The 21,415-nt window shown below is 44.1% G+C and overlaps 1 protein-coding gene across 6 annotated transcripts in view; it reads left to right on the top strand.

Annotated features, from left to right (window-relative positions):
- The window catches only part of DEPDC5 (DEP domain containing 5, GATOR1 subcomplex subunit), a 43,578-nt gene that overhangs the window by 1,519 nt on the left and 20,644 nt on the right, over positions 1-21,415 (top strand). For 3 of the 6 annotated variants that reach the window (XM_051805329.1, XM_051805333.1, XM_051805334.1), the window contains exons 3-27: positions 817-934; positions 1,645-1,732; positions 2,410-2,456; positions 2,875-2,960; positions 3,684-3,767; positions 4,449-4,498; positions 4,985-5,054; positions 5,400-5,478; positions 6,398-6,459; positions 6,864-6,933; positions 7,346-7,418; positions 7,576-7,679; positions 7,998-8,072; positions 8,913-9,047; positions 9,519-9,580; positions 9,687-9,760; positions 10,304-10,373; positions 10,877-10,913; positions 11,634-11,754; positions 12,823-13,043; positions 14,572-14,775; positions 15,235-15,370; positions 16,060-16,157; positions 19,405-19,470; positions 20,769-20,952. In XM_051805329.1, coding sequence (XP_051661289.1) covers positions 877-934; positions 1,645-1,732; positions 2,410-2,456; positions 2,875-2,960; positions 3,684-3,767; positions 4,449-4,498; positions 4,985-5,054; positions 5,400-5,478; positions 6,398-6,459; positions 6,864-6,933; positions 7,346-7,418; positions 7,576-7,679; positions 7,998-8,072; positions 8,913-9,047; positions 9,519-9,580; positions 9,687-9,760; positions 10,304-10,373; positions 10,877-10,913; positions 11,634-11,754; positions 12,823-13,043; positions 14,572-14,775; positions 15,235-15,370; positions 16,060-16,157; positions 19,405-19,470; positions 20,769-20,952 — 2,354 coding nt within the window. In that variant the 5' untranslated portion in view covers positions 817-876. Of the gene's footprint in view, positions 1-4; positions 130-816; positions 935-1,644; positions 1,733-2,409; positions 2,457-2,874; positions 2,961-3,683; positions 3,768-4,448; positions 4,499-4,984; positions 5,055-5,399; positions 5,479-6,397; positions 6,460-6,863; positions 6,934-7,345; positions 7,419-7,575; positions 7,680-7,997; positions 8,073-8,912; positions 9,048-9,518; positions 9,581-9,686; positions 9,761-10,303; positions 10,374-10,876; positions 10,914-11,633; positions 11,755-12,822; positions 13,044-14,571; positions 14,776-15,234; positions 15,371-16,059; positions 16,158-19,404; positions 19,471-20,768; positions 20,953-21,415 lie in introns of those variants that run through there. The other 3 variants (XM_051805331.1, XM_051805335.1, XM_051805330.1) reach the window with 2 other exon arrangements.

Consider the following 21,415-nt stretch of genomic DNA (forward strand, 5'->3'; position numbering starts at 1 on the left):
CGCGGGGGGCGTGTCCCGTTCGTCACGCGCCTTCCCGCGTCCTCAGGCAATATCACGTGACGCGCGGCCCCGGACGCGGAAGTGGCGCTCGGACGGTGCCGCTGCCCCGGCGGGGACACGGACCCGCAGGTCAGGAACGCGCCTGGGAAGCACCGCGGGGCGGGCAGGGCTGCGCCGGGGCAGGGCTGCGTGGCGCACGGTAACGCTGCCGCGCTGTGCTGCGCTGTCCCGGCCCGCGGCGGCCGCGGAGCGGCACCGAGCGCTGAGGTGTCCGAGCTCCCCCCTGGGCCGTTTCCCCGGGGCTCTGCGCGGCCGTCGCGCTGCTCACCCTGCGCTACGGCCCCCCCGCGAGAGTTGAGGCCCCGGCGGGCCCCGCTGCGGCCGGACCGGCCCCCGCCGCTGCTCCGGCACGAACTCTATGGGCTGCACTCGGTCACTTGTAAACGAGCAGCCAAAGGGCCGCAGAGGTTCTGCAGCCGGTCAGTGACCGTAGGTACCCGAGCGCTGGAGCTGCTCAGGTTTGCTTGCTCTCCAGCACCTTTCCCTGCCCCGAGCGGCGTTTCTTGCCATCAGTTCCAAGTCTGAAAGTTTATTTTAACGAGTTTTGAATGTACGGATTATTTTCCCACCGCGACGAAGTAATGCAAAGCAGTGCTTTGGACTTCAGTGTTTGCTGTCCCTGTCCCTTCCCAGCACTCCCCTCTGCTGGCCCAGCTCCACTGTGCCGCGGGCAGATCAGCGGGAACAACGGGCACAAGACACATAGAACGGGTTTGTACTGACAAGAGGTCTGTGTTTGCTATTGTTTCTTGTCAGATATGCGAGATGCCTTCAGCTGTCTTTGCTCGAAGCAGCTGAGAAGAGCTGGAGTCCAAGATGAGAACCAACAAGGTGTACAAGCTCGTCATACACAAGAAGGGCTTTGGAGGCAGTGGTCAGTATCTCCTGGTTTGCAACATGAGACCAGCACTCACCTAATTGAAAGCAATGATTAATAAATTACCTTTTTGACAAAACAGTGAAGGTGGAACTTAGGTGTAACAAGCAGTGTTGCCAGCCAGAGTTTGGAAAGTGATAGGTCTTTCTGATAGCAGGATAACGTTCTGCCAACACAATAACATTTGTTGGAAGATAACAAGATTGCACCTATAGAATAAAATTGCTTTATTCTACTTCTTCCCCTTTTGTTACATCCCTTTTTTTTTTAACCTTGTATTTCAGTCACCTTCATAAGTGACAGACATATCAATGACTTCTGACTGCAGGAGGTTGTGTTCCTGTACACTAATAACAGTGTCCTTGGTTTGACTGCCCCCTGCTTCTAGACTTACAGGTGCTGATAAATCCTGTTGAGATTTCCTGGCTGGCTGCTTTCCTGCTGGTGTTTGGTATATGAAAAACAGAGAGGATGATCCTGGCTGCCTAATTAAGGCACATTCTTTTGCTGAACACACCCTCTGTGAAAGTTCTGTTATTTGAGCTGTTTGTGTCTGTGGGAGGGGCCCTGTGTGGGGTGAAGGTAAAGCCTTGCTGGCACAGGGGGCCTGGGCTGGGGTGTTTGTGTGGAGTAAACTATTGTGTGCAAACATGCAAGTGTCTGTATTTGGTGTGTGTCTGCTCACTGCCCTCGTTTGTGTCTTGTAGATGATGAACTGGTGGTGAATCCTAAAGTATTCCTTCAAATCAAGCTGGGAGATGTCGTGGAGATTGCCCATCCCAATGATGAGTACAGGTGAGTTCTCTTTGCTGATGTCAGTCAGGTGTGATGGGAGCACTGGAAGGGTGTGTTCACCTGCAGTGGCTCCTGGAGTGAGGGGCTCTTACAGCTGATACAACTTTGCTGCCATGAGTTTTTTCTGCCTGAAGGAAAGTAAAAGGGTTGACTTTAGCAGGAGCTCTTGTCTAAGGGTTATGGACTTCTTTGTGTTTGGTGTTAGTTTGCCCACCTTTCATAGGCCAAGTAGCACCTGAATACAGAATCTATGGTGTCTGTATCCTGTTCATAGAACTGCTGTTACCTAAGGATTGTTCTCCATCCTACAGTATATTGTAGGAAAAATGAAAATTATGTTGTCAGCCATAAAAACAGAAACCTTCTTCTATGAAGCTGTTCATTCTGCAGCTCCTGACTGAAAAGCAACAGAACACTGGTGTGAGGCTCTGAGAAGTTCTTGTGTGCCTCATTTTCCCATTTATAGTATCATCTCTACCTCAAGAATACCTTATAATGAGTGTAAAGAACAAGAGGGGGTGACAGGGGGGCAGGAGGATGGATGAACCTTCCTAGAAAATACTATTGTTTCTCTTTAGCTTATTTGTGCTCCATGTTTCTAAATAGTTTTGAGAGTAATTTACCAGAGAGATTGTTGGTCTCTCAACTTGTCTGCTGTTTTCTCTTTTGCCTGCTAGTCCCCTGCTCCTGCAAGTGAAGTCACTGAAGGAGGATTTGCAGAAAGGTAAAACTCCAGTCATCTTATGCACAGTAAAATCATAGACAAGGGTTATGTGACTGAACTGTACCTGTGCTTGGCTAATGCTTCTGTTTTAACTTCATAGGTAAATCAATGCTCTGTCTATTTAGGAAGGGAAAGATTATAATTTTAACAGAAAATGATCAGCCAATTTTAAATCTGCTTTTTGTTTGAGTGATGTGAGGTGTGGTTTAAACAACTCTGCTTTTTAGCCTGAAATTTTTGTTTCTGCCTTTTCTGACTGGCTTTATATCTTCTTGCAGAAATTAATTCAGCCTAAACTTTGCATTTATCTCATGTGCTTTATTTTTGATGACTCTTAGATTGGCTCATAGCTGAAATAAGCTGTTGTCTTTTGCTGAGATGTTCACTTGTCTGCTGTCCTGTCTCATTTTTGTGGCAGAAACAATAAGTGTGGATCAGACAGTTGCCCAGGTGTTCCGACTGCGGCCGTACCAGGATGTCCATGTGAATGTTGTTGACCCAAAGGTGTGTGGCTTTACTCAGATCAGAGCCCTGGGACTTTCCAGGGCTACTACTACAGTAGTATTGGGGGAAAAAGGTATTTTTTTAATTGAAAGATATTTAGTCTTCTTTCATAATTGCCTTGGGCGGTTGAATTATTTGCTGGTTTCTTACTTGTCTCTTCTCTCCCTCCCATCCCTGCTCTCTTTTTGAACTCCATGGACCAGCTTCAACAGAGCCTGATGGAAATGCACACATTTCAAATATCTTTAAATTCTAGAAATTAGGGGTAACCAGGCAGAGTAAACAGAAACAGAAAGTGGCCAATCAAAAGAAGAGTCATGGGCTGGATTTGCATTATTTGGCACCACAGAGCCTCTTACAGAGAGGCACTTCCTGTGAATGTCCTGACTGTCACAAGAGCTGCAGTCAGAGCTTACATTCAGCACAAGACAAAAATCTGCAGGACATAAGGTTTCTTTAATGTCATCAACAGTGGCAGTAATTTGTTTTACTTGTGCTTCTAGTTTGCACTGAGACTTGTAGCACAGACTTAGGCCTTGGGCAGTGTTTTGTAGCTCCCAGTAGTTGAGGTACGTGCACAGCTGTGGCATTTATTTGGATGGGAGTCCCTTTTATCTTATATTTGCCCTTCCTGTGCCATTTGGTTTTTAAATGAACACATTGATGGGCACTACTTAGAAACAACCAGTGAAATCCAAGCTCTGTTTTTCATCCCTTTCCCAGGAGGTGACCTTGGACTTGGTGGAGCTGACATTTAAGGATCAGTATATTGGGCGTGGGGACATGTGGCGACTGAAGAAGAGCTTGGTAAGGCCCCTGCTGCCCTCCTGTGCAGGGAGCAGGAGATAATGTCCTTTCTTCTGTGCCTGCTGTGAAAGAAAATAAGTGCTTTACAAAATACAGAAAACTGAGGACACGAGCAGTGTCAGCAGCTCCCAGGGAGCTTGTGCTGTGAGTGGTACATCAGAGCTGGAGACATGGCTGTAAATGTGTTACAGGAAAATGAGTCCCATCATTTCCTGCTCCACTGCTGTAATGTTAATTACTGTCTTGGGCATTGAAAATGCTGTTGAGAGGTTTTTTTTCTTGTGTTCTGAATTTTAATGATTTGCTACATTTGGAAGGAATCAAATCAAAACCTTTTCTAAGTAGAAATAAGCTGAAGTGTCCCCTCTCTGACAGTACCACTTAATAAGCAGCTGTTAGAATATTTTCTTTCTGCATCTCTGAAGTGCAGTCTTTGGCTCTTCTAAGTGCAGTGAATTAGTCAAATGGTCCAAATAAAAGTTCATGTATGTTAAAAATGATTTTCTGTTGTCTTTTGCAGAGGTTTTGTAGGCTGGGATATCAGTAGTAACTGCACTCAGTGGTTTTTGTTACTTTGTTATATGCAGATCAGGTGTTTGAGTGTGAATGGGGTTTTCTGTACATGGTTCTGCTCACTCTGAGCCTCCTGTTCTTCTGACACCTGTAACTCTTCCCTCCTAGGTCAGCACCTGTGCATATGTCACCCAAAAAGTCGAATTTGCGGGTATCAGGTCAGTGCCTCCCCTGAGGGCTTAATGTTACTGATGACTTTAGGTTTGTGAGTTCTGAGTATCCGACTGGAAAATCTGCTCTGAAAAATCCTTCATGTTTTATCATTCTCTTACTCATCTACAGGCTTCTGTCTGCACCAGGAGGTGGGGGAAGGCTTCTATCTGATTTGGGGTGAAAGAAACTAAGAGCAGGACAGCCAGCTACACTTGTGGCTTCTGTTGAATGCCAAATATTTCTCCTTTTATCTCTTATAATATTTCTCCCCTCCCAAGATGTTCAGATAGTTCAGTTGCTGTTGAGGTGACTGAGGGACAAGGAAATGTGCAGATGCAGAGGCTGTTTGATACCTTTTGGATTAAAGATCAGATTTTAACCAAATAAGTCATCCTTGAGATTTTGGTCCATCTCTTATTTGCTTAAATATTGATTCTCTAATCTTCATGTTTACTCTGGTCAGCAAATACTCTGCACTTCTTTTCTTCCAGGGCTCAGGCAGGGGAGCTGTGGGTAAAGAGTGAGAAAGTCACCTGTGGATACATCAGTGAGGACACTCGGGTGAGATTTCAGGAAGCAGGGAAAAAGCAGTTTTTCCCTTCCTCTCCTTGCCAGGTTTCTTGTAATTCTATCTCACTTGTAGATTTGTGTGGATCATTGGAATTGGCTGTGTTGTAAGGTGAAGAGTGGCAATAAATTCAGAAGAGTGAATGATTAGTGAACTTCAGCTCTGCTGTGCTGGCAGCACCAGGAATTCCTTGGCCTGTTGAAATGCCAACTTGTTAGAGGGGAAATTCCCTGCTATGCAGGGGACACAGTCATAGATGTTGCTGTGTAATTAACCTCTTCATTTGGCCCTATTAGTGAATGTACCTTGTTTTAACTGAGGTCTTTATTCCTCTGCAGGTGGTTTTCCGCTCCACTTCTGCCATGGTTTATATTTTTATCCAGATGAGCTGTGAGATGTGGGATTTTGATATTTATGGTACGTAGGTAACTGCTCTGCCTGGGAATGGGGGTGCCAGCAGCTCTCCTTTTTGCACCTGCTAGAAAACTACCACTGCTGTTTATTTCTGCCACAGTTGGAAAACTGAAATGTTCTGCCCTTGGCCTGGGCAGTGCTCCAAGGTGCCTCAGATCCTTACTTGCAGTGCCACTTTTCTGTCTCCTGGGTGGGGCCATCATTTTCCTGTCCCTGCTGTAGAGCCTGAGCACCATTATCTCGGTGATGAAATCAAGGGGCAGCTCACTGTGAGCACTGGAGAGGTTTTCTGTGGGTTTGAACACGTTTGGTGATGAGGGTGGGTGCCAGTCTGTGAATCCTGAAACCAGAAATGTGTGAAAGTCTCATGCAAAGAGGACCTTGATGTTTTAGATTTCTCTTGACTTTAGCTTAGCAAGGAAGTAAAACCTGCTTTAGCCCAGGTGGAATTCAGTACCTTCAGCTGAAAATATTAAAACTTCAGGCATTAAGAATGAGTCACTTCTCTGTGACATCATCCCAATGTTTTTCTGGCTTAATTCTTTAGCAAGCCTCTTGCCACTTCCTGTGACCATGTGTTTGGGCATATGGAGCTGGGCAACTGTTCAGAACTGGGCAGGGGATCAGTTGTGCATCCTCTGCCTAAAAACAGTGCAGATGCTTTCCCAGCATGCTGGGAGTGTGTTGGAAAAATGAATTTAAAGGCCAGAACCTTTTGACAGTGAGAGTTGTGTTTACATCCTCTGAAACAGTCATGCTTTTTAACATGTATATCATCTTATTTTAGTGATACAAGCCTTCATTATGCACACAGCTGCTCTGAGTCTGATAGAAATAATTGTCCTAGAATCTCAGGGTTACATGTGCCCCTTACTTGAGGTAACTACAGTTATCTGATGCTTGGGAGATGTTTACTTTGCAGGGGACCTGTACTTTGAGAAGGCTGTGAATGGTTTCCTCGCTGACCTCTTCACAAAATGGAAGGTAAATAGCTGATTGAGTTCAGTTTTAATTTTTTATTTCCCTGGAACTGTTAGGGGCACCTCTCTGAACAGGTATATCAAATTGCTGTAGGTATAAACAAATTGAGTCAATTGTCTTCAGGTTTTTAAGAAAAATCTTGGCAACTACAGAGAGGAGTTTTTTAGAGAGCAGGGGAGAGTGCTCCTGGTAAATGTGATATAACCAAGAAGCACAGAATCTGCAGGACAGATTATTGTTATTTCAGAGAGGCAGATGCAGGACTGTGCAGATACATTAATATAATACTGTACTTTTTTTTAATTACCTTTGTTTCCAGGTGTGAGGGACAAGAGCGTGTTACTATGTGTTTTCTACTGAATGTGACCTTTAAAGTTCTCTTTTTTTCATTTATTCTTCCTGGACAGGAGAAGAATTGCAGCCATGAAGTGACAGTGGTTCTATTTTCTAGAACATTTTATGAAGCAAAATCTATAGGTATGTAAAAATCTGTATTTTCATGATTCCATTTTTAAACCTATATCCTTCTCTTTTGAAAATTGGTCACAGGTTGCCAGTTAATTTTTCCCTTTTTCTTTTAATGCCCACATTCAAAGTATTTTCTATCAGAGTAGGCACACAGCCATTGTTATGAAAGTGCTGCAGTGAGAGCCTTATATAGAAGAATATATGGCAAATTTTCTTCATCCTATTCTGACTCTCACATTGGTTTGAAAGCAATTTTTATGTTGTGTAGGAGGTCTGATATTTCTCCGAGTGTTTTGGTTTTTTTGTTTGTTTGGTGGTTGGTTTGTTGGGTTTTTAGATGGAAAAACAGCTCCTTTCTGGAAAAGATGAGTCATTTCTCTCCAAGAGCATGGGATAAGACATGCTTTTCCTCCCATTTCAGATGAGTTTCCTGAAACACATCGTGCATCCATTCGACAGGATCACGAGGGAAGGTTTTATGAAGATTTTTACAAGTATGTTTGTTTTCCTCACAATTCTTTTAGCTTTTGCCCCACAGTGTATGTGCAACCCAGTGCACCTTTTTGTGCATTCCTTTATAGTTTGTTCATCCCTTCTCCCTTCCTCTCGTGGCTTCCTTCCATGATCCTCATTAAGTTGTGCTCTCTCTAGGGTTGTAGTTCAGAATGAGAGGAGAGAGGAGTGGACCTCATTGCTTGTGACCATTAAAAAGCTTTTCATCCAGTATCCTGTGTTGGTACGACTGGAGCAAGCAGGTACAAGACTCCTCCTTTCCCTGCTTTTACCCTTTTCTCTCTCTTTTTTTTTTTTCTTTTAACTTGTCTGTAAACTCTCCAGTTTCACTTAGAGCCTGGTGTTGTACTACTCAGTGCTCTCCTGGCTGGGCTGTTTTGCCCAGGTCTTTCTGTAAAAACATAATAACACCAATTTTGCCTGTAATTTTTGAAGTAGTAGGGTTTAGTATAGATACGTTTTTCTATATTTGGGGGTTTTTATTATTTTTATGAAGATAATCTATGCAGAGATGATGATTTTTTGTTGTTGTTTTTTTTTTCTTCTGAACACTTGTCCAGATGGCTTTCCTCCAGGTTACAATTCCACCTCAGCACAGGGGAACTACCTGGAGGCCATAAATCTTTCCTTCAATGGTAAGTTATGAGCAATGAGTAAAAATATGCAGGGGAAAAAAACCACTAAAGCAGCTGCCAATAAATGGGTGTGGACTTCTGTTGCCTCTTCCTTAACACAGTGAAGAGGAGGGGAATATTAGGTGTTAAATTATCATTTTGAGCCTCAGAAGAAATTGTCTGATGTGTCTCTGGAAAACCAGTGCCTCTCAAATAAGTGTTGAGTGTTTCAGGTCTCAGGAACCATTTACAGGGCTTTGAGATGATGAAACTTCGAGCTGTGCATCTGTGTGAGAACCTCTGGGAATAGAAGCCGAAATCTTAAATTGTGAAAACGTTTCAAAATTAGGATAGATCAAATGTGATTAAGTTGAAGTTGCTCCATCTTTTTTTAGCAGGAAGTTGGATTTGATGGGCTGGAGGGGCTCTCCAAAGGCACACTTCTTGTGATTCTGTACATAGATGTCATTCTGTCACTTTAATGTCTGTCTTGTCACTCCCGTAGGAGGGAGCTCAGGGTGTTATTTGAAGTGATTAATGTTGCAGTCTACCTTTTTGAATATTTTGGTTGTTGATTTTTTTTTTTTTTTTTTTTAGATGTTTAAAGGAAACATTAAGCACATGAGAAAAAAATATTCCTTTTTTTGTGTCTGGTTCCCATCTTTTCTCCTGCCCCCACTCCTCTCCTGAAGCTTTATTAACATTCCTTGGTTGGGCAAGGCTCTGTCTCCAACCCCTCTCATACATCCATGTGCTCTGGGGAAACTTTTTAAGCACCACAGCTAATGGAGAGTCACCTGCCTTGCTCTGAAAAGACACATCCAGTGCCTTGTTCAGGTATTCCCAAACTCTGTCCCGCAGTGTTTGACAAGCACTACATCAACCGCAACTTCGACCGCACGGGGCAGATGTCCGTGGTCATCACCCCCGGCGTGGGCGTGTTCGAGGTCGACCGGCTCCTCATGATCCTGACCAAGCAGAGGATGATTGACAATGGTAAAGAACTGGAGGTGCTCAGGAGGCAAAGAGATAGCTGGGGAAGGATGGAGCCTCTTCTGGCTGTGAAAAAGTATCTGCTGCGACTTGTGCGCTCTGGGAAGAGGGGTTACAGCTGGAACACTTGTCTGCACTTCATATTGAAATGAGCAGATTTTCAGGGTACTCAGAGGTCTTTAATTTCTCTTGCTTTTGGTAGAGAACTTCATCTGTCCATGCAGACCTGTCCCTTAGAGGATAATCTTGCATGACTTTCATTAGTTTAGAAGAAATTTTTTTTATTTTCCCCCACAGGCACTGTTGGTTGGTAAACACACCACAGGGCTGTTAACTACCATTTTCAGTTTAATTACATCTTAAAATGTGACATGAATAGAAATTGGGTCTTCAGCTCAAGTTGATGATCTATTTTGGCTTAGCATATCAGTCCTGCTCGGTCGGCAGCTGAACTCTGCTGCTCTTTGTTTCCAGGGATTGGTGTGGATTTGGTGTGCATGGGAGAGCAACCCCTGCATGCTGTACCACTCTTTAAGGTAAGGTGTATTTCTTTCCCCTACTGTCTATTCCTGCTACAAATGTTATTCCTTTTGTGACCAGCTGGATACAGCTGGCTACTCTGCTTCTGATTTCCTCTTACAGCTCCATAACCGCTGTGGCCCCGGGGACTCCCGGATGGGTGATGACTACAATATTCCACACTGGATAAATCACAGGTAGGTGGATTCTACCAGCCTTTGCTAAACACTCCTGCTTTGCTTTCCTCTTCATAATCTGTTGAATTCTCTTTCTTCTTTCACTGTTTATTTCCTCTGCTCTCTTTGTGAAACAAAGCCTTATATTACATTACTCTTGTAGAACCCTGGGCATTAATGCAACATCTCAGAAATGAGAGGCAGTCTCTAGTTTTCAAACAGCTGGTGTGAGTCACTGGTCTCACTGGGGAGAGCTGTGTAACTGGCACAGTGAAAGTGGATGCCTTTCTGTAGAAGGGGGGAGTGAACTGGGAAGTGCAGGTGTCAAGCATATTAAGAAGTGGTCTAGGCTGAGGCTTTGTGGATATCAAAGCCTGGTCTCTACAAAAAGAGTAGTTTCTCTCAAGTTAACCATCCCTCAGTAGTTTCCATGTGTTTTATGCAGAGAAGGGTATCCCCTTTTCTCCATCCAATGGCTAGTTCAGGCTCACAGGCTGTTTGCTGTGTAGAAAAGCAACTGTGTTCAATTCTTAGAACTTAAAGCCACCCTGTTTTCCCTTTCAGTTTCTACACCTCCAAAAGCCAGCTCCTGTGTAACAGCTTCACTCCACGGATCAAGCTGGCAGGAAGGAAGGTGGGTATCTTTCTGATTTATCTTTTCTTCTTACCAGTTTGTTAGATGCCTTTTCTCAGCCAAGCATCAGAATCTTTCTAGCAAGTATTCCAACAGCTGGAACTAAGTTGCTGTGGTAAAAGACTGTGAAAGCAAAGCTGTCATGTTTGTTGTAGGGATTGTGAATGAGGGACTAGTCTGTAGTTCTTTCTAGGATAAAACTAGGTGGGAAATGTTTTAGCCACCATAAAAGGTAGAGTTTCATTCTGTAGCAAAGAACTCCATGGAGAGGAAGAGAGGTGTGTTTTTCACACGGGTGTGTGACTGAGTATCAGTATTTAATATTTCTGAAGTGGTCTGGCTGCCTTGCTGAGTCAGCAAGATAAACTTTAAGTCTGTTTGATCACAGTGGGGGATATTTCCTTAGAACATGCTGACTGGTTCCCTTCTCTCTTTTTTTCTTTCCTTTCTTTTTTGGTTTTTTTTTTTTGGTCACTTCACACTTCCTTTGTTGGACCTTCCAGCCGCTGACTGAGAAAGCAAAAAATAATCGAGATGCCTGTGAGTAATTCTGTTCTGGAAGGATCTACCCCACTGACTCCCAACCTAACAAACAGCTGCAGTAAGACAATGACACTTCAGCAAAAGGAAGGGACATTTGTGCCAGAAAACCAACAAACCCACATATTTGTTCCTGGGGATGTTAATGTGCACGTGTCCATTGGCTTCTTGGCAGATAACTAACATGGAGAGGGGTGTTTCTGTCCTGGCTGTGGCACCTGGACAGAGGAGGACATGGTGTCAGGCTGCTGTGGTGGTGATGCTGTTCATGGGGGTGGGACAGAGGGGCCTTCACTGCCTTGGGGTGTTGTCAGTGCTGTGAGCACAGAATTACAGTGGGAGAAGCCAACACCCTTCTAACAGCACCTCGTTTGAGGAAGGTGGACCTTCTGTAAGTGAAGTTGTCCATTCTTTCAAAGATGCTTTAAAATGTGCAGTTCCTTGAGAGAAATCAAGGCATCTGTTCATACGAGGATTGATTTGTTGATTATTAATTTAATGTTTAGGGTATATGGGGGAAAGACATTAGGGCCCCAGCAACCCTCATTCCAACACCAACTCTGATAATTGAGCTGCTCCAGCTGGTTCTGCTCATGAGACTTTTGCATGGGATTTCTTTTGGAATAGCTGCTTTTCTTAGAGGTGAGAGCTGGACGCTCTGACTTGCAGATCTTGAACATTCTTGAAAGAGGTTGCAGTGCTGTGTGATTTTAATTTCAGCATTAGGAGCTCCCAAGGATGCTGAGAATGCCCTGCCTATCCAGGTGGACTACGATGGCTACGATGCCCAGGTGTTCCGGCTGCCGGGCCCGTCCAGAGCCCAGCGCTGCACCACTTTCAGGTAGGAGGCTTGGGATGTGCTGGTTCTACAGCAGCCATGTTATGGTGGGCTTCTGGATGCAGAAAATGCTTTGAGAAATACAAGGAGAATTAAGCTCCACATGCTTACAGTTGAAGAAAAAGCTTTGTCTGTACCTGGTCTTCATGGCTGATTGTCTAATTTTGCTTCTAAGGTAGTGGGTGGGATCTAAGAAAAAGCATAAATATACTTCCTTAAATCTTTAATTTTGTCTCAAGTGGAATGAAGCCAGTCTCCCTCACTAAGTTTCTAAGAGATTTTGCAAGGGGGTTAAGAAGGTACTTGCACAATAGACTTACACAGAGTTGTAGAAAAGCAATTACTTTGATTCACTGCTTAGTAACTTAGTGACTGAACGCAGAATGGTGGAAAATCTTGCCTGAAAATGATACCTGGATCCTGGACACCCTGGATGAGAGCAGAAACAGAGGAGCTGAGTGCAGGTTCTCCACTATTCCATGGCCTTTTGTCTGAGGAGAAAGACTGATTGTTCTCAGGTCCTGGCCAAATTCTTTGAACAAACTATAAATTTCAGTGCTTTTTCAGGAATATGGGATTGATGAGCTTGTTTTGAAGTATATTTTTTTGCTTTCCTTCTTTCAGTAGTATTGTCTAAATCTGAAGAAACTGTGCATGTGGACTTGCTTGTTAATATGAGCAGCCTGTAGAAATCCATGCTGGAAGATACCAGTACAATTTAATGTAGTTAATAATTCCAAGTAGCTTCACTATAGCTGCCTATTCCTGGCACTGTAGGCTCAGGTCTAGTATCTTCTAGGCCACATCTGTGCTACCAGCTCAGAGTGGTGTCTGTGGAATTACACAGGGAGTCGAGTGTGCTCTTCTCACAACCATGCTGGGAACATTTCAGTGTTCTGTTCCTCTGCTGACTGAGGCACAGAAGTATAAAGTGCCCACATGGTCAAAATAGACAGTGATGCCTTCCTTGTGGTCCTCTTTGAGTTCACCTGCTGAGTATGGAGTCCTTTACATGACTTGGGCCTGTTCAAGCCCCATGTTAATTAATCTCTCTGTCCTATCCCTTTCCAGGTCTGTGAGGGAGAGGGAAAGTCGGACCAGGAAGAGCTCGAGCTCCTACGACGTGTCGTGCAGCCCGTCCCTGCAGAGCCGCGCGCTGCCCCCGGAGGAGGTGCGGAGCCAGGCCTCCGACGACAGCTCCCTGGGCAAGATCTCCAACATCCTCATGATCCCGCGGCCACACCTGCACCAGTGTGAAGTCAGCAGCTCCCTGGGCTACACCAGCACCAGAGGTCAGCCCGGGGCACGTGGGGAAGCACCTTTGGTGGGGAGAGGGAAGGGAAGGTGGAAGTTTGTGTTGGGCACTGCCAGGCCAGCACAGGGGAGATGGTGCTTGTTTAGCACTCGTGGCACAGCTTTTCCATAGCTCCAGCTGTGCCTGGGTGTGCATTCTCCCTTTGCTATCCTTGTCCAATTCCATTGCTTTTTTTATTGGCTCGTCCTAAATAGAAGTGTCCTGACACTGATTTACTCTTTTCCCTTGTCTGTGGCCTTCTTTAGTACTTGACTATTCTCCTGTGTCTGCCTGCAAATGTGGACATACACAAGGAACTTTTATTATCCAGGTCACCTATAATCTGTCAAATGAGAAGTGGCCTTAGCGGTGAGCCCTGGGGGACTCTGCTTATAACATCTCTCCATGGGGATTTGTTGTCATTAAGACTCACTTTCTAGATCCTTCCTTTTGACAATGCACTGCTGAGCTGTCTCTGTGTGTTAGCAGTGCTGGCACTCTCCTTTTTCTTCCCTTCCAATTTAATTTTTTTTCTCAGACAATATGCAGTGTCTTCCACAAACCCAACTCATTTCTAGGTAAATTGTATTCCTCCTGCAATTGGTTCATCTTCTATCAAATTCTATCCCTGAAGGCTTTTTCTGTTTTTTCATGTCATACTGTATGACACTGATACCATATTTATCCTGTCAAAGGAATCAGAGTTACTGGTGTAGAACTGCTCTCAGCAGTGCACTTGGCACTACAGCTGCCTTTCATGTTTCCACATACTGTCATTTAGTACAATTTTTTTGGTATTTCTGTTACTCCTGTAGTTTGAAGGGTAGTCTGGTGACTAGCTGAAGGTGTTCAGCTGGATGGGGATGTGTGTGGCATAGGAGTGGTGGGGAGAGAAGCATGAGAGAAATCGAGGTTTTTCATGTGGCAGTACAGAATAGTAAATGAGACCCTTCCTCTTCTTTGGAATTTCCACTTGTTGGGCAGAGTAGTTGCTACTTAGTCATGTAGTATATTTCTCTCTCCTATTTCTAAATAACTGTACTTCTATTCTACATCCAATAGTGACAATGAACTTATCTTGTGGAGGTCACATCCCATGTCTTCTGGGAGTAATCCCTGATTTCAGTGCTCAAATCTGAATGTTACAGAAAAGGCACATGTTGCTCAGCTGTAGCTTCTGCCATGTCCTTGGTATTCATCCTGAGGTTTCTGGTGGTTTTATTTCTCAGAAATTCTCTAAGCTCTGAAAAATTCTTCACAATTGACTTGGCAAGTGGTTTCTTCATGGCTTCATTTAGTGTCACAGTTCTCAGCAATGCTGTAATGGCAGATGGAATAATGCTTTTTCTTGTCTGGATTCTTGTTTATGTTGTACTTTTCAGGCTGGACTGAAATTGCTTTCAGCATCTCTCCCTGCCTGCTCCTCAACTCTCCTTATTTCCTCCTGCCCTGGGGGATCTTTCCCTCCCTGAGCAGTTCATTCCCTCCTGCGCGATCTCCCGCTGACTCGGTGCTGTGTTTTCTAGACGTCCTTGAGAACATGCTGGAGTCTCAGCAGCGGGACTCCAGCGCCCCTGGGAGGTTCCACGTGGGCAGTGCCGAATCCCTGCTGCACATCCGGCCGGGGGGATACACCCCCCAGAGGGCCCTCATCAACCCCTTCGCCCCCTCCCGCATGCCCATGAAGCTCACGTCGAACCGGCGCCGCTGGATGCACACCTTTCCCGTGGGTAAGGAACAGCACATCACACTGCTTTCCTGCTTCCTTGCCTGAGCTTTAACACAAAGTGCAGAACCAGAGTGGTTCTCTCAGTACTACACCCTGAGCTGAGTGTATAGGCCTGCTCAGTCCTCTCTTGGAAAATATTACATCTGTTGGCAAACAAGTACTGGGGAACAATCCTGTAGTAGCTCCTGAAGGGAATTGTTGCTACAATTTGGGTTGACTTTCAGATGCTGAATTGTTCTCATAATTGTTTAGTGCCTAAAGTAGGCCCTTCAAAGTATTTTAAAGAAAATTTTACTTCACTGGCTTCAGAGATGCCAGAGGTTCAATGCTTTGGAAATTTTGTAAACATGCTTTCCTAATGTCCATTAGTCATCATTACCTGTGCTGTTGGCAAAAGGAGAGTTCAGGCAACTGAGGAGTCAGTGCAGATGTGGTGATTAATGATCCAATGTAACTGTAGGTCCGTCAGGAGAAGCCATCCAGATCCATCACCAAACCCGGCAGAACATGGCAGAAATGCAGGGCAGTGGGCAGCAGGACCTGACCCATTCCTCTGCTGAGCTCCTGGAGCTGGCTTACCATGAGGCCACAGGCAGGTGAGGTCCTGAGGGTGAATCTGGGTAGACTTTGCATGAACATCCCCTCATGTTTGGATTTTTTCTTTTTCCATTTTATAGAACAATCGTTGTCCTATCTTATACTTCGTGTTTTCCTTTACAATACTGTAATCCCCGTGTTCCATAAATTTCCATAATTATCATCCTCCCCAGTTTTGTTCCTTAGTTCTTATTTAAAAAAACAAAACAAAACCTTTTTATGACTTCATACGTAAATCTTGGTGTGCTAAAGCATCTTGTCATTACACCAATCTCTTGTGTCATATTCCTGGCAATTCCTTTTCTGGATCTTTGTCGTCTCTGTGGATGATGTGCTCATCCAAAGCAGTTGGCTCAGTCTGGAATGTGGGGTTTATGGACCACAAAATCAGATCTGTAAATAACCAGCTAAGCTTTATTTCCCTCGGGGGAGGACACAAGTAGCTGGTTCTTTGCTGTCCTGCACAGGCAGTGCTTTGGCTGTTGCTGGAGGCAGAGAACAACCAGCCTGGACAGATGGGGGATGTTGTTACAGCCTGTCTGTGCTGCCATCTCTGCTAACACTGGGAGAAGAGCTGGGATCCACCATGGACTCAGCTGAGGCAGCAGGGCTGGGGGCCTGGTAGTGGTTGTATTTGTTAAAAGCAGGGAATGGCACAAGTGAGGAAGGTCTGTTTGTTTTCCTCCAGACATGTCAGCTCTCGGCATCCCGGGGACAGCGGCTCCTTCCTGAGCTTCAGCGGGACAGAGGAGTTCTCCAACGGGCTGGCTGGGAGCAACGGGGCAGGTGAGGGGCAGAGCCTGGGGCTGGGAGAGCCCTGAACAAGCCCTTCCCTGGTGGTGCCAGGGTACCAGGGGCAGGAGTCAGGGCAGGTGGGAGCACAGGCATTGCCAAGGAGGAAGAGCCAGTAACGGAAAAACAGTTTTTGGAGTTGAGTGATCTGTTGATGCTCTTACTTGGGCTTCTTGGTGTGTGGTAGTTTTTTTGGTTTGTTGTTTTTGGTTTGCTTTGGTTAATGTGTCTCTACTTCTCTAGATATGTCTTAGAACCTTTAGTATAGAAAGATGCTCATTGTTTACCTATTATAAACTCAGGCAGTTACTGAGTTCCACAATAACAAAACACTGATGTCCAGACACAAAAATAACTAAATATGCACTGGTGTTCAGAACTTTTTTTTTCTTTGTGCCATTGCCTTAAGTTGTCACCCCTCTGGATGAAGAAACTTGTTTGTGTATATATATATTTATATATATTACATATGGAAGCTGATGGAAAGAATGAAGTTTGGTCATATCTAGGTTTTGAGAGAAACTGTAAAAAAGAAGGTTTATTTTACATGGTAAGTTCTGGGATTCAGTGTTTTCCAGCATTTCTTATCAGTGTCTACAAATGCACTTTCTCCAGATTTTAAGCATTTTTGAAGATGGTGCTGCTTATGCTAAATGTTTTTCACACAGCCCAAATGTTTCAACACACTTCTGAGAGAAGACACGTCTGTACTTTCAGTTGAACATTAGTGTCTCTTTCTCACCTTACCCACACACCTGAATTAGTGGAAATTCTCAACCTTTCTTTTGGGCCCTGTAAGTGGACCAATAGTCCATGCTAAACATTCTATGTTCTCTGGGGTTTTTTTGTGGCCTACCCTCTACTTTCATGGACATGTGATCAAAAAAATGCCATCTTTTGGACCAGAGCATTCAAGACTTCTGTTCCTTTCTCAAAACCAATTTAGAGATATTTTTTTTTTTTAATTTACCTGTCAGAGTTACATTGGATTAAACCAACTTTGTTTCTCCTGTGCTCACACCTTGCAGAGCCATAAAGAAGTTAAACCACTCCATTTTCTTGGGTGTCACGTCTTGTGTTCACGTAGTCACATTAAAAGTGATTTTCTGTCGTTTCCTTCTGTGAATTTCATCTGAATACCTTTAATTTTTTGGCTTTGTTTGTCTTGTTCTCTGCCTTCCAGACAGACCTTGATTGTTCTTGCAGCTACCAGACTGCATTTCAGCTGGATGCAGTTTGCACAACATAAAGGCAGAGAATATCCTGGCGGTGGAGGTGCTTGCATTGCACAGCAGTCCCTGTGTCTGTAGATGGGCTATAAATCAGGGATGTGGCAGAAGTTAATCTGTGTCCCTGTGGAAGCCTTTCTGAGCACCTGCCCTAACTGCCCCCAGCCATCTGTAGGGGCCACTCTGGGCCTTGCTGATTGAACTTGGGGACTTGGCTTTCTCCCTTAAGGTTTGAGTCACCTGTGAAATGAAAAAGCCTGGGGGGGGTTGTGTTTTTGTGTTCGGTTTTTTTTTTTTTCATTTCCAAAAATATGATTTATGGTTCTCCTCTGCTGCTGCAGCACGTTTTGCTGCATCACGGGCTTCAGAGTGAAAAACGACCCCATGTATTTCCCTGGCCGTTTGTCTCTATTGTCCCGCAGATGGGAGGTGATAGCGAATAATCTCGTTGCAGTTCCCGCAGTGGATGGCAGGTGGCATCAGGAATTGGTGAGAGGTGAATGGCACTTAGAACAGCTCCTCCACTGTTTCCCTGGCATCACCATGGAAGCAGATGACCACCCTTTCTGTGAGAGGGTAACAGCTCTGGTGCTGATACCAATCTCCTGGGTAAATCCACACAAGCTAGTTTTAAAAAACTGCTCCTCTGAAATGTTTGGGGGCTTCCTAAAATTTGGGTTTTGGTAAATGGTTTGAAGGCAGCAATTTTTCTTGTCTCCTTAGTTGCTCATTTTCTCTCCTGTGCCACAGCAGCTGTTTGTACCAGCTCAGGGAACTGCTCCAAATGGGTTTGTCTTTGCTGTGTGGATTATTGCACTGTAAACACACAAGCATGGATGCAAATACAGCAGACAGATGTGACATGGGGACTAGGAACAACTGGTCAAGGGGGGGCCACAGCATCCTGCTGGCTTAGTGTCACTGAGCTGCAGTTTTAGTCTCTGTTTTCCAGGTTAACAGGCTGCTTAGAACAAAGCCATTTGAGAATGGGAGGAATCATAGTGTCTTAAGTCCCAATCAAAACTTAAGTTTTCACTTTTATTAGGTCCCTCATTAGTCTTTATTTATGTTAGTATAAGCTGAATTGTCTTCAAAAACTGTGCATTTCTATCACTTTATCTCCTTTCCCAATAAATAACAACTTCCTTACTATTCTTTCTTACTGTAGTATGGACCAAGGTGTATCTTACAGGCTGAAACATAATGGAAGTTGCTGCCTTTTCAGAACATGGTATTTTTAAACAGTCTGTAATAAATATATTGAACCTATTTAGGGGCACTGAAGACCTAATTAATACTTCTAAAATCTTTAGCCTGGCAAGGGTAGTTTGTATTTGCTGATTGAAAATCAATTGTTTTGTTTCTTCCCTGCCCCCTGGTAGAGGGATGAAATATGTACTGGTAGTTTATGCCTAAAAATATAGAATTGGAGTAAATCTGTATTATGGTTTTCATAAATTACTTAGACTCTTTAGAGTCTTAGATAATTAGAACCTTATATATGGGTTCTCTTCTCCCCCAGTGAAAGTCTGTTATATTTTCTTTTCTTGCTTCTCCTGTGTTTTCTGAAATTCTTCTTAACTTGTTCATAAAATGTGAAAACCAATTAAAAAAAATCTGGCTTTGGATACTGATTATATTTGAAAGTACTTTGTTCCTCATACCTTCGAGATTATGAAGCTAAATGATTTCAGGTGACTTCTTTTTTTGTTGTTATTTGCTTTTTTTTGACATCTACTTTTCAAGATGTGTTTTACTATTTTCTGGAGGTGGTTTTTGCTTGTTTTGTAGCTACTGAGCACTTCTAGTGAGATGTCTGAATTTTGATCCAAGATATATTTTTTCCTCATTAATTGACTTTGTGGTTTTCTCTGCTGTACAGAACCCTGAGTTCTTCCCAAGCAGAGAAATGCTGTATCTTAAAACATCAGCATGCTTTTGATTTATTTTTATTTGAAATCCAAGGCAAGTGTATAATTGCTCAAAATAAAACAGGTATTTCTTTCTTGTAGGGACGAACCTCAAAACTCAGAACAAGGATTCCTTGGAAGATGCTGTCTCTAACTCTCCAGATCCAAGTAAGCAAGAGGGAGGTTTGGAAGAGAGTTTGCATAGGTGGGAAGATGGGGAGAGAAAGGGCATGTTCATATATAGAGGCATCAGGAGGTGGCAGGCAAGAAACTGAGGAGCCTCCTTGGCTTTTGGCAGTGGTTTATTTTGCCCTGCAGTAATTTGCAGGATCTCCCTGTACTGGGTCTCACTGGGATTGCAGTTCTGTAGCTCTTGTGAAGCTGGTTGTTGCATTACATCTGAAATTCTTTCCTTACCAGACTATTATGCAAAAAGGTGCTGAACTCATCTCTGCCTCTCAGTATGAAAAGTTTGTTTGGCACCAGCTCACTGAAGTAGTTCAGTCACTTTCTGTACTTGGTGCTGTTTACTGAGAAATATCTGCTTTTACCTCACACAGAAACAAGTGTGTGACTGCCTGAGAAACATTTTCTTTACAGCAGTCTGTCCTGTATTAGTTTCTTGTGCAGTGTTCCTGCCATTAGTGTTAACACTTTTACAGTAAAATAAATCTCTGCCTGTAGGATCTCTGTGACAAAAAGTTAAGGATCAGTATTTGACCAGGGGGCTTGATACAGATTGTTTGAGTCAGGTCAGAATGCAGTGAAGTGGTGAGCTGATGATTTGGTATAATTTAGTTAAATGTCTCATTTTAGATCTCTGTAATCTCAAAACTGCAGCATAACTCTAGGAAAGGGTGTGGGAAAGGATTCCTTTCCAAGTTGCTATTTTTCTGGTCTTCCCACCCCTCTGGATCTGTCTTCTGTTTTTATAACTGTAGAAATGCTCCCTTTTCTGCTATTGTACTATTCCAGAAAGTGGCTGGTCTGTCATTCTTTCTCTCCTCCTCTCCAGCTCCTTCTGCAGTTGTCTAGGATGCAAAGCTGGTCTGATTTTCTTGTTCAGACTTAGAATGTTGATCTGTTTTTTAATAATCAGTAACTGCACCTGACTTGCTGTAATTTGGAAGGGCAGTGGCTGTGTCAGCTCTAGCTTTCAATCAAGAGACAATTAAATGTATTAACTGTGAATGCCATTTGCATGATGGGATTGAGCAGCATGTGCACTGCATTGTTTAACAAACTCTGTCTCTTTCTCTCCCTCCCTTCTTCCCGTCCTATTTTCCTTTTCCCTTCCCATTTCACCCCCTTTTTGTCCCTGTTGACCTTACGCCAACCCTGTTTTTCGTCCCTCATTCGCTCTAACGTTCCTCTTCACACGCTCCTTTCATCTTCCTCTGCACCCTGTTTTTTCCTGGGTGCCCCCCACGCCCCCACTGTGTGCCCCCCATGACACAACGAGGCAGTTCTGACGCTGTCTGCTCCCCCCGTAGTGCCAGGCTTCTGTTGTACAGTTGGAGTGGACTGGAAATCCCTCACTACTCCGGCCTGTCTGCCCCTCACCACCGATTACTTCCCGGACCGCCAGAGCCTGCAGAACGATTACACGGAGGGTTGCTATGACCTGCTCCCAGAGGCTGACATTGACAGGTTTGGCCAGCACCTTCTCTGTAAATGCCTTGAATCCAAGTGCTTAAGGAGCAGGTGATGGAAGAGGATCACTGGAACCCCTGCAAGTGAAGGATGAATTCCTAACAGAGCAGCAGAATACTTAGATTTGTCTTTTTCCCGTGATAACGTTGCACCTTTTCAAATGTTACCATCCCACAGTACGGTGTCCTGTAGATTTTACGTTAGAATTAGTGCACAAATTTTTGCATCTCTTTTCTGTTATTGTATTCAATCAAAATACCCAACCTCAAGCTGTCATCTTTGTTAATGTATTTTCCAGCAAGCGTTTTGGAAACACTAAATGAGCAAATGCACGTGGACACGCAGCGTTTTAAGATGCTTATCCTTACTCTCAAGGATATCTAGTTTAAGAAATCTTGCTGGAAAACAGTGCTGGTAGGATAAATAGAACTTCTCAGCTTGTCTCAGAGGTCTGTGGTAA

The sequence above is a fragment of the Manacus candei genome, unplaced genomic scaffold (assembly GCF_025592945.1).
Source record: "Manacus candei isolate 608988 ecotype Guabito, Panama unplaced genomic scaffold, ASM2559294v1 h1tg000064l, whole genome shotgun sequence".
NCBI lineage: Eukaryota > Metazoa > Chordata > Aves > Passeriformes > Pipridae > Manacus > Manacus candei.